Here is a 14979-nt window from a genome sequence, read left to right on the forward strand (position 1 = left end):
ACTGCATGCTCAAAGGAATACCAGATAATTATGTAATTCTGATTGTTACTAGATTCATATCTCTACCACAAATCATAAAGTCACCTTCTGTTACTTGGGTTTAGCTGTTAAAGGCTCACTGGCAATTATAATTCCCAAATATTTCTGCAAAACATTTGATTATTAACAAAATCATCACTGAAAATGCACAAGATAATTGCTACCTGATTGTAAATAAAGTGACAATTGGTTATTATTAGCTTCACAATACATATTCGCTATTAAGAGATCTATGCATTCTAAATTGACTGTGGTCAAAGGTCGAAGTTCAAAGGAATGTGACATTTGCCATAATAGCTTCAATAGTACAGAGGACAAAAATCATGCAGACACCAATTGATAGAAGAACAGCTGAACATATCAAGTAATTATGGAAAAAAGTAAGTATTTTTACAAGGGTACCATGTGTATCACTTGACTGCGCCATGAAATAAATATTTTGACGCCAGCTCACCCCACTATTTACCATTGTTTTGACAAATACAAAATCATTAAAAATGTGCATTAAAAATATCAAATTCCCACACATTCATTAAGATTTCCTTCTTTGCCACTTACCGGATATTAAATTGCATGAATATTTAATCAAGATCCTGTTTGCAATCCCATTGAATTCTGCCAAACAATTCATCACTGATCAGAGGTATTACGTACCTGACAGTCACCTCAAAAACACTGACTAAATTTTTTCAATATGCCATTTTTTTTTTTTTTTTTTTTTTTTTTTTTTTTAAAGAAATGTACAGATACCCTGTATACAGGGCTCTTGTTGGTCCAAGATAAAGTTCATAATTGAAGCGCAGACTTCAATTTTCAAAGATATTTTGAACAGGCTTGGTGTATTATTAATATAAACAGTCCATGGATTTGCTCCAATGAAGCCCACAATTGCCATCAGACCAAAACAACAATACACTGTAAACACATTTTGTAATTTAAATGCCAGCATTAATTCAACTGTTTGACTCAATGTTATTAGCTTGTGTTTTTTTCATTTCCTTTCCCATCTTAAATAAGTTGTAATATTAGTTGACACTTGTTTAATTCCATAATCATTACAAACTTCAACTTTATTTGCTTTCAATTTCCTCCACAGACACAATACACTCTCCTACATTGAAGCCAGATATTACTTACACACCACACCGAGCACTTCAATTGCAATTCAGCAATGAAATTTTCAATGATCACGATTTTTTGATTCATTTAAATCCCCTACATAAATATATCCAGATATACCAACATTGTGAAGCAGTCTCTTGGAAAATATTGCTGAAAATTAACTAGTTTTTGTTCAACATTATTTCAAAGATTGACTCAAATTCATTCAAATCCCCAATATAAAAATGCATACATGTGGTAAGTATACCAATATCATGACAATCTCTGGTCAAATATTGTTGCAAGTCAACTAGTTGATTCAACAAATTTTTTCAGGGATAAATAGAGAAATAAGCTCTATTTCCAGACAATTGCCATTTTTGCTCTTCTACTGCACATGCACACTAGTGAATAATTTCAACATTTTGACAAACCACCAGACAATACTGACTTTCGTTTCTGCCATTATGAGTATATTTTGAGCAATTTTCATACAATATTACATCAATTCCTGCATGTTTCTACGTTAACATTGGTAGTTGGCATCTATTGAAACTTTGAAATGAAAAAGTTCACCACATATAATGCAACATTGAACTTTTATTCAGAATCAGAACATGATGTTATTGGAGACGTCAAGGATTGAGTATCCAATATAGCTGCCTCGGTGATATCCCTTTTAAGTCTATTTACCAAAGCTCTGTCATTTTCATTATGACTAATGAAGTTCCTCTGTAGCACTGCAGCTATCAATATTGGAGAAGGATGCACTTAATCACAATTTATAACCCAACTATATTCCTCTCAATTGCTCCAGAATTTTTCTGTCTCAGCCTCAAATTGGTAAATGGGCAATTTCACATTCCATTGTACCGTGAGTGAAATATGATTACTTGGGTAAGGAAGCACGGAATCGGCTTAAAAGCTTAAAAAGTTGCTAACCTAATGGATAGAGACATCTTCTGTCTATGTTGGTTCCCAAGGCAACACTACATCTTGTTTGTTCTCGTTACCATGGCAACAGTCGTTCATATTACTTGCACGCTACATGTTCCTATCACTCATGTTGTGATTCCGTGCGTGCAGCTATCTACTGTTTGGCCTCCGTTCAGACTGAAGTGTTTAAGTATGCATTGACGCCTGTAGAGGTTGGAATGCGATAAAAATGCCTACCTACTTCCCACCTGCATATTGCTTCAACAACGTGGACTACTTGAAGAACTTCTGCCAAAATTTTTAATGATTTTAAGTCCTGGGTACTTCTGAAGAATCTTGTGTGTTGGAAGATGATAATTTCTTTTAATTCTTTCCACATTATCTTTTCTCCACCGTGTGACCTCCTCCATAATCATCTTCTGATATTCCTCATTACCTTATGATCATAAAGTTTTGCTGATGTTATTTGCAAAATGCCGGTGAACCGTATATCTGAACGGGTTCAACCAATGTTCAACTGGCATCGGATTATTAATCAGTATAGGCTGTATATTCAACGGACAGCTGTCACTTTGTGATTCACTGTACTTTCTTAACATCACAGAGACTTCCATAATTAATCACCTCTTGTTAGATTCATGAAAACACAGAACTACTGGAGATTCATTAATCTTCTGGTGTACTGTGTGGATTCTCAATTATCATTCCTGTTTGTTAACATCACGCCCACTTTTTTCAAATGTAAGAGTGGAGTGTATATTGTTCATTCATGTGATGCCATTCTTGAAGATGAAAATGAAGATGCTGTATTTACTATTTCTGTGCCTGCTACACTGCACTTCCTGAAAGCGTCGTAATGCAATAAAATTGTATTATTACAGTGTTGTCTTGTATCATGAAGTCGATCCAGTTTAAAAAACAGTATCTCACTCTCAACATCATTTGAACAAAATAACTGGAGTTCAAGAATAACTATGCTGCATCGTAAAATTTAATTTACTTCAACCAACGTCCACATCTAAAACTCTAAACATGATGTAAAACACATAAACTACAGGAAATTTAATCAACTATATAGCCTTTCTCGAAATCAAAACACTTTCACTTCTAATTCTGAATTATTCTAGTGGAAGAGAACATTATATTTTCACTCTTTCACACAGGCTGAAGCAAAAGAATTCACAACACTTGAACGCACTTCCTGAACATCTATTTACATCCTTTGTTGCTAGGCAACAGGTACATGTGTTCGTTTCACTGCAGCTGGTATCTGACTCAATAATTTTTTCATGACAAATCTCAATTCTCAATGCTAAAACAGAAATCCTCCGAGTGCAGAGACTTTTGACATTATCTAGTTAATTAAAAATAAAAATTTCATAAGATACTCTCATATTTTGCTGACGGAACAAATGTTTTTCAAAGAGTAATATCTGCTTTGTATATTTCCACATGAGGGATTGACAATGAGTAATTTCCTACACGGCTGTTGACATTCATCCTCAAGGCTCTAGACTGAACTGGATTTAAATCAAAGAGTCCTTGACACAGGATATTGAAAGGTTGAAAATGTTGCATTGGCTGTCCATCATTGGTGACAAGGATCAATCAAATCATGTTTGTGTAACAGACATTTTGCACAAACTGAAGGTCAATGCCATTCTGATAAAACTGCAGATGATTTGACATTCTTTTCATTTGAAAATATTCAAACCAACACATTTTTAAGCTGGGAAGAATGTAGGGGTATACACCTAAGTCAGGCACAAAATTTGGATTGTAAAATTCATAATTATTATTGCAAATCTAAATTTAAAATATTATCCAATCTTTTTTATCAGATGTTACCCTATATGTTTTCCTAAAAGATTTTGATCAAGACTTAATTTTGCTGAATGTACGTGTATCGTATTTGGAATCCCAACACCAGAACTTAATCAAAGGCTGTGTAATTTGGCTTTTTATATGACTTATCCTTCACATGATCTAAGCCAGCTCTCAAATCCCAGTTTGCTGCAGTTGGAAAAACATCAGGAGGGAAGTGAAACAGCAAGCAGTGTAATATTGTGTACGACACATATCCTGGTACTGCTACCAGACCCTCCAGAATCTAATTGTAAATAATCTCCTTCCCCTTTTGCAAGATTTACCATTGTTCTCGCATTTTATGTCTCTTTGATCTTTGGATGTTGAGGTTTTATTAGTTGCAATAGAAAATAGACATGCCACTTCATGCCATTTCTGTTTCAGAAAAACAAGTCCTGTTTCTCTTTCTTCTAATCCAAAGTGTATTGTATAAGCATAAAATATTCTGCTTTGCTACTACGAACACAACATTGAATGTTCTGCAAAATATGTGACTGTTATTGTTTACAAGGAAATTTTAGTTTGGATTTTAATCCAGGTTATAATCAACAATAACACTGGGCATCTGTCATACAGGCTGTGATGACGAAAGTTGAGTACTTGGCCTTCCAAAATGATTTTGGGAGCGGAGCCAGAAATGTTCTGTTACAACACAAAACAAAAATACTTGCAAATTATGTCAAAAGGAACCCTTGATGAATCTCTAAGGTAAAAATTTGCAATGACAAAGCAAACAGGAGCTTCTGTCTAGACTACACTCAATACAGTAGAAGTGTAGGACAGATCACACAGAAGTTAAGAAAGTAAATACTATGGATAATTGTTACAGGAACGTCATGGGGAACCTACATCATGATCAGAACTCTATTAAAAGTCGCCATATTCAGTTAACAAACATTGAAATTCATGGAGAAAAAACAGCCATGTTTTTCGATTGTTAACTTGCTTGCATATTCATCCATCAGTAATTAATGCTATTTCTATTTTGCAGGGTACACAGTTCACATGATTCACATCAGCTGACCAATCACATGTAAGAACACTACCAAATGTCCCTTCAACAGGTGTCAGAACTCATGTTTAACTATATCTTGCTAATTTTTTTTCTTTTTGGGAAAACAATAATTGTTTTTACTTTTATATGTATACATGTAGACTTCAGGCTTCAGACACAAAGCCTGAACCAGAAAGACAATGTAACTAAAAAAAATAACTATGTAATTTGTAAATGAAACATATTTATGTAATTTGAAAATGCAACATATTTTTTTGAAATCAACCTTGAAGCCAAAAGTTTAAAAGGAAATTGCTTAGGTTAACAAATACACAGAAATTAATTGACCTAAATTACTGGCACTCAAGTTCAGATAAAATGGTTAAGGTATAATTCTTAGGTCATTGAATACAATATTTGTATTAAGAAGAATCAGAGGGCACGGCACATTTTAAAAGTATGCTTACAAAGGAGGTCATTTTAATAAAAATCCATGCAAGGACTAGCATTTTTTGAAGTGTTTACATATTTGGAATTATGGAAATAATTGAATGCACGGAGATACAGGGTCCGTCCTAGCCTGTTAAACTACATTTACATGTAAGATCTTAAAATGTCTGTCGTTCCATAACTGCAGTAAAAGCAGTGACAGGATCGAGCTTACAATATAAGAACAAAATGTCAAATTGCAAGACTCATCAGATTACTTTTATTTAATACTATGGCACATCTAGACACCTACAAAGGTGAAATGAGTTACTGGCCATTTACTGGCAAAAAACAGAATATCTACATAAGATATATTTAGATTATGCTCAAACGCTACGGTACTACCAGTAACAAAAATATCACATGCATATCAATAACAGTTTTACAAGTAGAACTCGACAAAATAAATACCCCCAAAAAATCAAACAAACAAGACTGGCTCGATATGCAGATTGCTTCAGCCACGTCACGTTTTTTGTAAAATTTTTGTAAAATTTTGTTTTAGTATTTAAATAATTGCAAACTGGCAGCTTTACAATATGGTTATTAAATGAAGCATCAGGCACTGTTTGTCAATGTGTTGAACAGTTTCAACATACAGGCCTAGGTAAGAAATATTAGCAAAGCGTACGGTCCATATCGTCAGGATGGAATTCTAGATAGCTAAGCTACGAAGTCCCACCTATGAGATGTAAACACAGATAGTTGATGACAAAATCTAGGTTGTCAAGACGCAATTTGACGATTTTTCCCGTCATACATGCCGTTTCAACATGGCGGCCTAGGATAACGTCGATGCGAAGGCAGCAGTCGTGGTAAGTTTTTACCGTTATTTTTATGTTTTGAAGTGAGAAATCGTGAAAAAATGTATCGCCTTCCGGGTCAAATATCATGGAAAATGCCCTCGTGAAGTATTTTTGTCGAACGTTTGGTATTTTTAGAGAAGATAGATGTTAATTGCGGACTGCTGTGGGTCTACCAGCAGATCTGTGCGATTTTGCAAATACTAATAGGAAATAGAGCAAACTTTGCATGAGTACCATTTAATAAGCTAGACCCTGCACATATGGTAATCTCAAAGATCAGATGGTAGAAGTCGCATGTTGTATACGACCAAGTCAACGAGTTGAGATCTTAAATTGCACTGCACTGCACCATACCGTGTACCATACTTGACTGATACGCACGTGGTTTTCTATGGATATCGCACAGATCAGCTTAGCAGACCCACAGCAGTCCGCAATTAACATCTATCTTATCTAAAAATACCAAACGTTCGACAAAAATACTTCACGAGGGCATTTTCCATGATATTTGACCCGGAAGGCGATACATTTTTTCACGATTTCTCACTTCAAAACTAAAAATAACGGTAAAAACTTACCACGACTGCTGCCTTCGCATCGACGTTATCCTAGGCCGCCATGTTGAAACGGCATGTATGACGGGAAAAATCGTCAAAATTGCGTCTTGACAACCTAGATTTTGTCATCAACTATCTGTGTTTTACATCTCATAGGTGGGACTTCGTAGCTTAGCTATCTAGAATTCCATCCTGACGATATGGACCGTACGCTTTGCTAATATTTCTTACCTAGGCCTGAACATAGCAAAAGTTGACTACATTAATTTTATAAAATTCTACAGAATTGCATTTTCAAAAGCTTTTTCTATAAAAGTCATATTTGGAATGTGAATAAATTTATTGTTTTTATTTTATTATTATGAATCGGGTTCTATATAGTGTTGTGATGATTAAAATGCTGACAAAAATTTACATCAGCAAAATTATATTCTGAAACCCTACAGATTAAGTACCTTTACATATTCCTAGTTCATAATGGTCATGACATCAATGCTCCCATGACACAAAGAATTTTTATCAAATGGAACTTGCCTCTAGGTCAAAAAATACAAGTGGTAACCATGGCACCAACTTAAAACAATGAAAATTACAAAAATTTGTGAATATAAGAAAAGTGTTTCACTAATATTTATCATTCATGAAAAGCTCTAAACTCTCTTATTTCTCAATTTTACTAAGTGTCTCCCCACGTCATCATAACATGAGCTGGTAAAAAAGATCATTTACATATCTTTGATATCACGAACAACAGATAAAAATAGATTTCAATAAACGGAAGATTCCGTCATGTCTTTTGTTCTCCTTAGTTCTTTTCATTCACAGAATTGTGTTTGGAACTTGATGAGCTAAAACACTGACAGCTTTACCGTATTCAAATGCAATTAGCGTACAATCGGCATGGTAACCTCTAATATCCATGTCATAAAAAAATATGAACTTTTTTCAGCCCGGTACGCATCACTACTTCACAAAGCACCTCGCAGGCGTAACTTCATAAAATTTAATCAACAAGTTACGGAACATGGCACATACTTTCCAAGCAATATTGATGGATAATGGCTGGAGGGTAAATTTACTTATTAGGGAGAAAAAAATCTAGAAAAGACACATTCCTGAAATTTTGATACCTGAAAATGTTATTTTTCTTTCTGATAGCTGAACATGTGTAGTCTGCACTTCTACAAGAAGGGCGTCGATGGAATGCATCTGTCAAAATTATGCCATAATTTATCTAGAATGCAGTATAAATATGTGGTTTCAATAACCTGTACTAGTCAACTAGTCAGTTTTACACAGGAGATAATTCATTGTACAGGCAATTGGCAACATGATGTTCAATTGACCTAAAATGTTGATATTATGAATGGATTCTGTGACGGTAGTATATGGGCATGTCTGCTTTATAGATATCAGACTTCATTCTGGATCACCAAATTACATTGAGAGCAGTTCAAAACTCTCAGGCATGGCTTTTCCTGTCATACCATGTTTCCCATTGCTTCAGTTACTTGTCAATCATGGTAGTTTGTCTCCTCATATAGTTCTGAGGTTTATCTCTCTCTTTGTACACAAGTGTTTGAAAGACCATCATCACTTTTAGGCGTCATCTCCCTTGTGTTAGGTCCCTAGTTTTCTTCAGGATCTAAGTTGAACACTTTTATTTTCCTTGCTCATAATAATCAGTTTTCATCTCATACCGATTGTCCCTTAATTTGTTTTAATACTTGTTTTCAGTTGTTTTGCTGTACTATTCCAAACTCTTTCTGAGTTATTCACATTTTTCAGTGGTCCTTCATAGGAGTACGCAACTAATATTTATTTATATCTCCTTGTAATAGATTGAATTCAAACTTCCATTTATATCTGATGAACATTTTTACTTTTACTAAAATTCTATTTGCCCTGAGTGATTTTAAGGCCATCTGGCTCTCCACAGATCTCAGTGCCTAGGGTCTTTCTTTGCTGTAAGAGTTGATGAACTTTGACCTTTGCAGCACCATCAATTAATCATATAAAGGATATTGTCATTTGAAAATTACCTTTTCACCTGTTCTGACTGAAAGGCCAACTCACTATTCTGAAAAAAAAATTTCAACGTGCATTTGACAGAAAATGAATCTTCAATCTACATTTCTGTGTTAAGTCTTTTTAAAGCTATGCCATACATTGATCATACAATTGCAGACATTTTCCTAGGTTGTCAATGACTGCGAAATACATCATTATTAAAGATCTAACGTGTAATTACATACAAAATTTCATTTATTGGAACTGTTCCTGTTACAGAGTAAAACACTTTATAATAAATTGGTATATTACAAAGTTTTATGCCTGAAGGGATGGTTAACAAGTGGAACATAAAAAAGCACATTTCACTTTTTCAGTTCCCTATTAAACATCTCCATAAATACCGTCAAGCAATAAAACTAGGTATCATTGAAGTTTTGATTGGTAATATTGAAAATACTTTTTTTGTTGGATAGTACATTTGTTTTTATTCTTTAAAAAATTGGAGAAGATGATTAATTTATACTTATGATAAGATGTTGGAGTGACTGTGTTTCATGTACAACGGGTAAGAAAATTTACTGTAAAGCGACGCTTATCAGCAAACAGATGAAAATGTGCTGAGTCAGCAATATTTTGTCAGTTGTTTTGATGACCTTAAGTCATGTAAAAATCACAATCAGTCATAAAATTTTCCTTATATGAATGGACTTGATTGCCTTCCACAGAGCTTCTTGCAGTCAGTTTCATGAAAATAACCAACTTGGTAAAACAGGTTTTCCAGCAATCCCCGAGACTTGAGTTCACGGAAAGCAACAAATTCAGTACTGAGGATCATAGAATGTATTGTACATTGCCAGTAGCTGCTAGGTGACAAAATCCTGCCATCCAGTGATTCCAGCACACCTACATACCACTGAGCCCATCTTACTTATGGTATTAATCAATGTTTGTCTGTGGGTGTCTTTTGTATTGAACAAATGTAAACATACCCCCTAGTGCAATTTATAACCTACATCATACATATTTACCATTGCTCAACCCACTAATCACTGTGGTTTGGTCTAATCCCACTGTTTCAACCTGCATGATTGGACAATGGACTTGAAAGACGGGGATGGAAGAATGACGTGACCATTTGTCAAAATGTATTGTTTGCTACTGTTCCTTGTACCAAGTGTTGATATATTTTGCTTCAACATCTACACTCTGACATGCATTGTGCTCAGACAATATGTCATGGTTTATCTATGGAAAATGTACAAACAGATCATTTATTATAAGGGTTGAATGCCAAGCTCAATGGACGTGAATACTACCAACATATGCTACCATCCAAATTTACATATCGCTCAACTGACACAGGAATAACAACTTTATACAGCGTATTGATTCTGAGGCCATTACTTCATTAGCCAAAAATACGTCTTTTGAAAGTTGCCGACAATTACGATGAACCATGACATTGAATACTTAAAATATATTAACATTCCTAACATAAAAAAACACAGCTTTCCATTTCTTGCAATTTATTTTATTCATAGTCATCTTATTTAATTCTTTTCAGCTTTTAGAAAAATCGTTTCTCGCAGTTGCCATCAGTTTGAAACACCTGATCACATCTTAATACCTTTAAGGTACAGATTGCCATTTTAGAACAATATTACTCCTGAAAACGAAATTCCACAAGCATTATTTATATAAGAGTAAAGAAAATCTACAATCCTGTCTCCATTATGAATAATTTACAAGCAATATTTCAAAATTGGATATTTCTTTCTGCCAGCAGTGATGGTTTATCAATATTTCATAATTCGGAGACTGCATCAACTGGGAGTGACTACGCACATGGAACCACACCCAGGCTTTCAATAAAGATAATTTCAACCTCGGGCTGTGAAGCAAGGAAATACAATCACTGCTAACGGAAAGCGAAAACACAAAACAGCTGACAAGCAAATTCCATGAGCATACAAATAATGGAACAACCCTGATGTCTGCCCCGAGTTGGGCTGAACCAACTTGTGAGAAATAGGTATGACCAGGTGAGAAGAGACAGTCTTGGAATATTTTGCCATATTAAATATCAGAAGAGGATAATCAACATGGCAACCAGTCTATAAAAGATCTGGACATCAATCATGATATTTGTCCCTGACTGATATTCAGGGTAACTTCAACAAAAATATTTGTGTTTCAATTAACATGTCTTGAGGAAATAAAGTAAGTCAGTTGGGAACATCTTTCTATTTGTTAATGCTTTCAATGGAGTATGACCCATCATGAATGAAAATTTGGCAAAATCATGGTTGATTTTGAAAAAAAAAGTTCAATGTCAAAGCGTTTTAAATAGGGCAGGTTGGGTGACCAAAACATGTTTATTTTTTCATATCAGTAATTATGCATTCTGATACAATAAAGATGATAACAAAGGAAAGTTTACTTTAATTCTTCTACACAACAGATGATATAACCATATATATTCAAAATTGTAAGCAATAAAGCAAATTCCAACCTTCAATTTTCTTACTTTAAGGAAAATATTCTAGAAATTGACCGTTACAAATGTACTCTTTCAGCACCATAAAATAGTATTGTCAAAACATTCTTATAGGTGGATATCACTATCAAATAAGTTGTATTGGGGCAAATTTAAGATATTTGCATTACATGTAAATAAAAATTTATCTTATACTATTTCTACAGGTCTTTTTTCTGATGTTGTGGATCATTTATTAATATGCACAATTTTATTTTTTTGAAATGATTCTTCAGAAAATAAAACAATGCTTACAGAAATGGCATGACAGATTATTTGTTACTGCCAATTTTACGACAAAAACTGCATGAAGGGATTAAACCATACGCTGCAGTAAAAAAACATACAGCAAAATTTGTCTGACTTTCAATTTGACAGCAATAGCAAATATTGCATGCACGATGCTATATTTAACAACAAACCTAAAATAACCATCAACACTGTTTTGAAGGGACCGGCAATTTCTGGTGTGTTGCAGCTTGGTTGTTTAAGTTGAAGAGCTATTTTTTTTTCTTGTAACAGCTGATGAATTCTTAATCTTCACAAGCTATTCACAGTGAACCTTGCCTGTGGTCTGTCCTTTATCAAGATTAAACTCACCATCCTTGCAAACAATAATTTACTGATTCACGCTGGGAAAATATTAAATTATTATTAAGAACCATGTATTGTACGTCTTGATTGTCAAAAAATTGTGCCTTTCAGAAGGACAAAAGAATTAAAGGAGCTATGGACTAGCTTAATACAATGTTAGTAATTAAGAAATTATTAGCACTGTCAAACTATATCAAGATAATGAGATATTTTGGTGCTATCGTGTTATTAGACTCTGTCAACTTGCAAACACTGCACCACTTTCTATGACAAACACATGGCTGCCTTTGGTGGCATAATTAATAAAATCATTTTTTCGGTCATAAAGATAATATCATGAGTATGGTCAAGGTTATTGAGCTGTGTGAAAGTACAATCTTATTGTTAACAACATTGAGCAGTTGTAATAGATTGTTTTGTATCCAATATGAGAGTGAAATGCATTGATTTAAACATTTTGTCACTCTTGTTAAAATTCCCAAAGTTACTCCAAGTTAAGATGATAACATCATACACAGGTCTGAAGCAGTTGTTATAGCAACCAAGGTGGAGATTCAGGCCTGAGAGATACATTTTCCCAATATAAGTGCATACAATGCCAAGAGGCAGTGTGAAGAACAGATCAATTTGCACGAAAGATGGAGATCTCAAGGTTACAGTAAGAGATGAAGAAAGGCTGTTGCTATGGGGATGTGACTTACCCTGTGACAAGACAAGATGAACAGATGAATAGAGAACTATAAGCCATGTTGTAATAAACTGCAGTCCCGGCATCTTCATGTAAATGTGAAAACTGCGGACACACACTCTCTCTTCTCGGTGTATCTATAGTCTCCCAGATCAAATTTTGTTAAGTTCCATTGGCGAACCACATTGACACACAAAGGGCCTTTTCACGACCACCGTCGACACCAGATGACGACCAAAGCTTACAATAACAACGTGCGACGATCCTGTGTGAATGAAAGTCGTGAACGTGAAAATAAAAAAAACATACCCTACGATTTCTATCGATCTCTGCGCGCGGCAGAAAAATGATATCATAGACTAAATCGGTAATTCACGTAATTCGCACATTGCTATACAAAAAGGGACATGACAAAGGCATTAATCCACCGCTCAATTTTGTCCAGATTTACACACAATACACGCAGCACACGCTGAGTATACAGGGCCTTTTCTTCTTCGTTTTCATTTACGATGCCCTATTTGAACCCGAGACAGATGTTCCTCATCGCGACCAGATAGGGGTGACAGCTCACTCCCGCCATGAGGAGTTAGGAAAAATGGCCCAGATTTTAGCAGTCGGGACACCGGAGTCGTTTTCAGTCAAAACAGCTTTACACTCGGGAATTATTTTTTGCATTCGATGACGATTTCAACCGCGAAATTCACACTCAGCGCTTATGCGTGCACCCATGCGTAGCCTGCGACCTTGCTATCTGAAACGGTGAAAAGCGCCAACCACCACCACGAGCTTCAAGCTGGCTGGCAGCGATCCGTTGCGTGCGTGTCGTTTTGTCACTCTTTACTTTCTATTACATTACAAAATTGGTGATTTCAGGAAGGTCGGCCTGCAAAAAGGGGAACTAAAACTGTTTTACGAAGCAATGAATTTTTCCCAGGGTATGTAAAAAAATAAAATTCAACTTACGAAACGGTTAACCCATCACTGTGCCTGATGTCCTACGCTCACGGAAGTATGCACAAAAGCGTGAGTGAAACCTATGAGCAATCCCCTGTACCTCAGTACACAATTTCAAACGCGCGCGGTAAAAAAAAAACATGATCTGTTGTCTTACCTTCAGTCGAGATTGATCAACGTGCTTTCGGGCAACATCGACGATTTTGCAGTTTACATTATTCAACGCGACGACGGTTTTCTATTCGGGGTAAAATAAAACCGTTCTCCAAATAGCATCACCACGTCTGGCGTCTGGCGACTGTTGTTGAAGCGATGAAGCGAACTAAGTGAAACGTACCACGCCTAAACATTAACCTCTTTGTTATGCAAATTGACCGCAAAATGTTGCAAGTAGAAAATACGAAAAAAATCGGTTGCTTTCTGACTTTGTATGTGGTTACGTTTTGTTTTTTCGACGATTTTTTTATTCTTTGCTTCATCGCATGCGTTTTATGACTTCAAGCGCGCACTTTTACTATTTCTCTGTTTTCTTGCTGACCTCCAAATCGATATCAAATTATAGTTCAATCTTATTTAAATAACAACTACTCGAACCAAGTGGTCGCTTCGCTATTATTAAAGCAGTGATTTTTCGTCGGTATTGGTAGTAAAACTTGGAATCGATACTGGCAATATGCAGAAACAACAATCGAATGAATTTGATGCAGTCATTTTATCGGCTTCTTGTCCCTCTTGAAAAAACCACAAGAACCGTAAGCTTTGTCCGACGAACCGCCGATATACAAAATGAAAGTTCTGCGGGCGTAATAATGGCATACGCAATGATCATTCATATTTAATTAAATCAAGAATATGTAGATTACCATCTTTTTGCTTTACCGCAGCGAAGTTGGCATTATTCTTGAGAAAAACAAAAAAACTTACATAATTTCGTTTCGGAATATAGCTAATTTACTGATCATAAAGTTAAGGTGAGTTTAATAGGCCTACCTATTTCCGTAGTTCAAAAGAGGTATGTTCTTTCGATCAGTGAAGAAATTGGTGAACGATGTGCATCCGATAACGATTTTCCCTATATAGGGTTCACTTGGCGCGTTACAAATTTCACTCCACTTGGTGTCACAAAAATTATGTTGGTACAGCTGCGTTCCGTCTCTGACCATAGGGGTGTATTATAAACTGTCATGGGTTTTCTTCATTGCCTGTGAAATGAATACATACTAAAGAAAAAAGTCAAATCCATGATTTAGCTGCAGCGCTTGAGACAAAAGGCCAAAAAGCGTAAGGAGTATACTTTTTGATTCCAGGTATTCAAAAACATGTCATCGTAACTTTGGGTGGCATTTTTCATTTTCTCGCACCATGATGCAAAAGGACTATTTCTCTTACGTCACCTGACATGG

At 35.3% G+C, this 14979-nt stretch overlaps 1 protein-coding gene across 9 annotated transcripts in view; it reads right to left on the reverse strand.

Moving 5' to 3' along the window:
• Nucleotides 1–13910, reverse strand: part of LOC139122618 (protocadherin-15-like) — an 88918-nt gene extending 75008 nt beyond the window's left edge. For 7 of the 9 annotated variants that reach the window (XM_070688187.1, XM_070688186.1, XM_070688194.1 and 4 more), the window contains exons 1-2: nucleotides 13734–13910; nucleotides 12633–12884 (exon numbers count right to left, since the gene is read on the reverse strand). In XM_070688187.1, the coding sequence (XP_070544288.1) occupies nucleotides 12633–12711 (79 nt within the window). In that variant the 5' untranslated portion in view covers nucleotides 12712–12884; nucleotides 13734–13910. The remainder of the gene's footprint in view (nucleotides 1–12632; nucleotides 12885–13733) is intronic. The other 2 variants (XM_070688195.1, XM_070688190.1) reach the window with 1 other exon arrangement.
• Nucleotides 13911–14979: the final 1069 nt, after the last annotated feature.

This window comes from Ptychodera flava, chromosome 22 (assembly GCF_041260155.1).
Source record: "Ptychodera flava strain L36383 chromosome 22, AS_Pfla_20210202, whole genome shotgun sequence".
In the NCBI taxonomy this organism is placed as follows: Eukaryota; Metazoa; Hemichordata; class Enteropneusta; family Ptychoderidae; genus Ptychodera; species Ptychodera flava.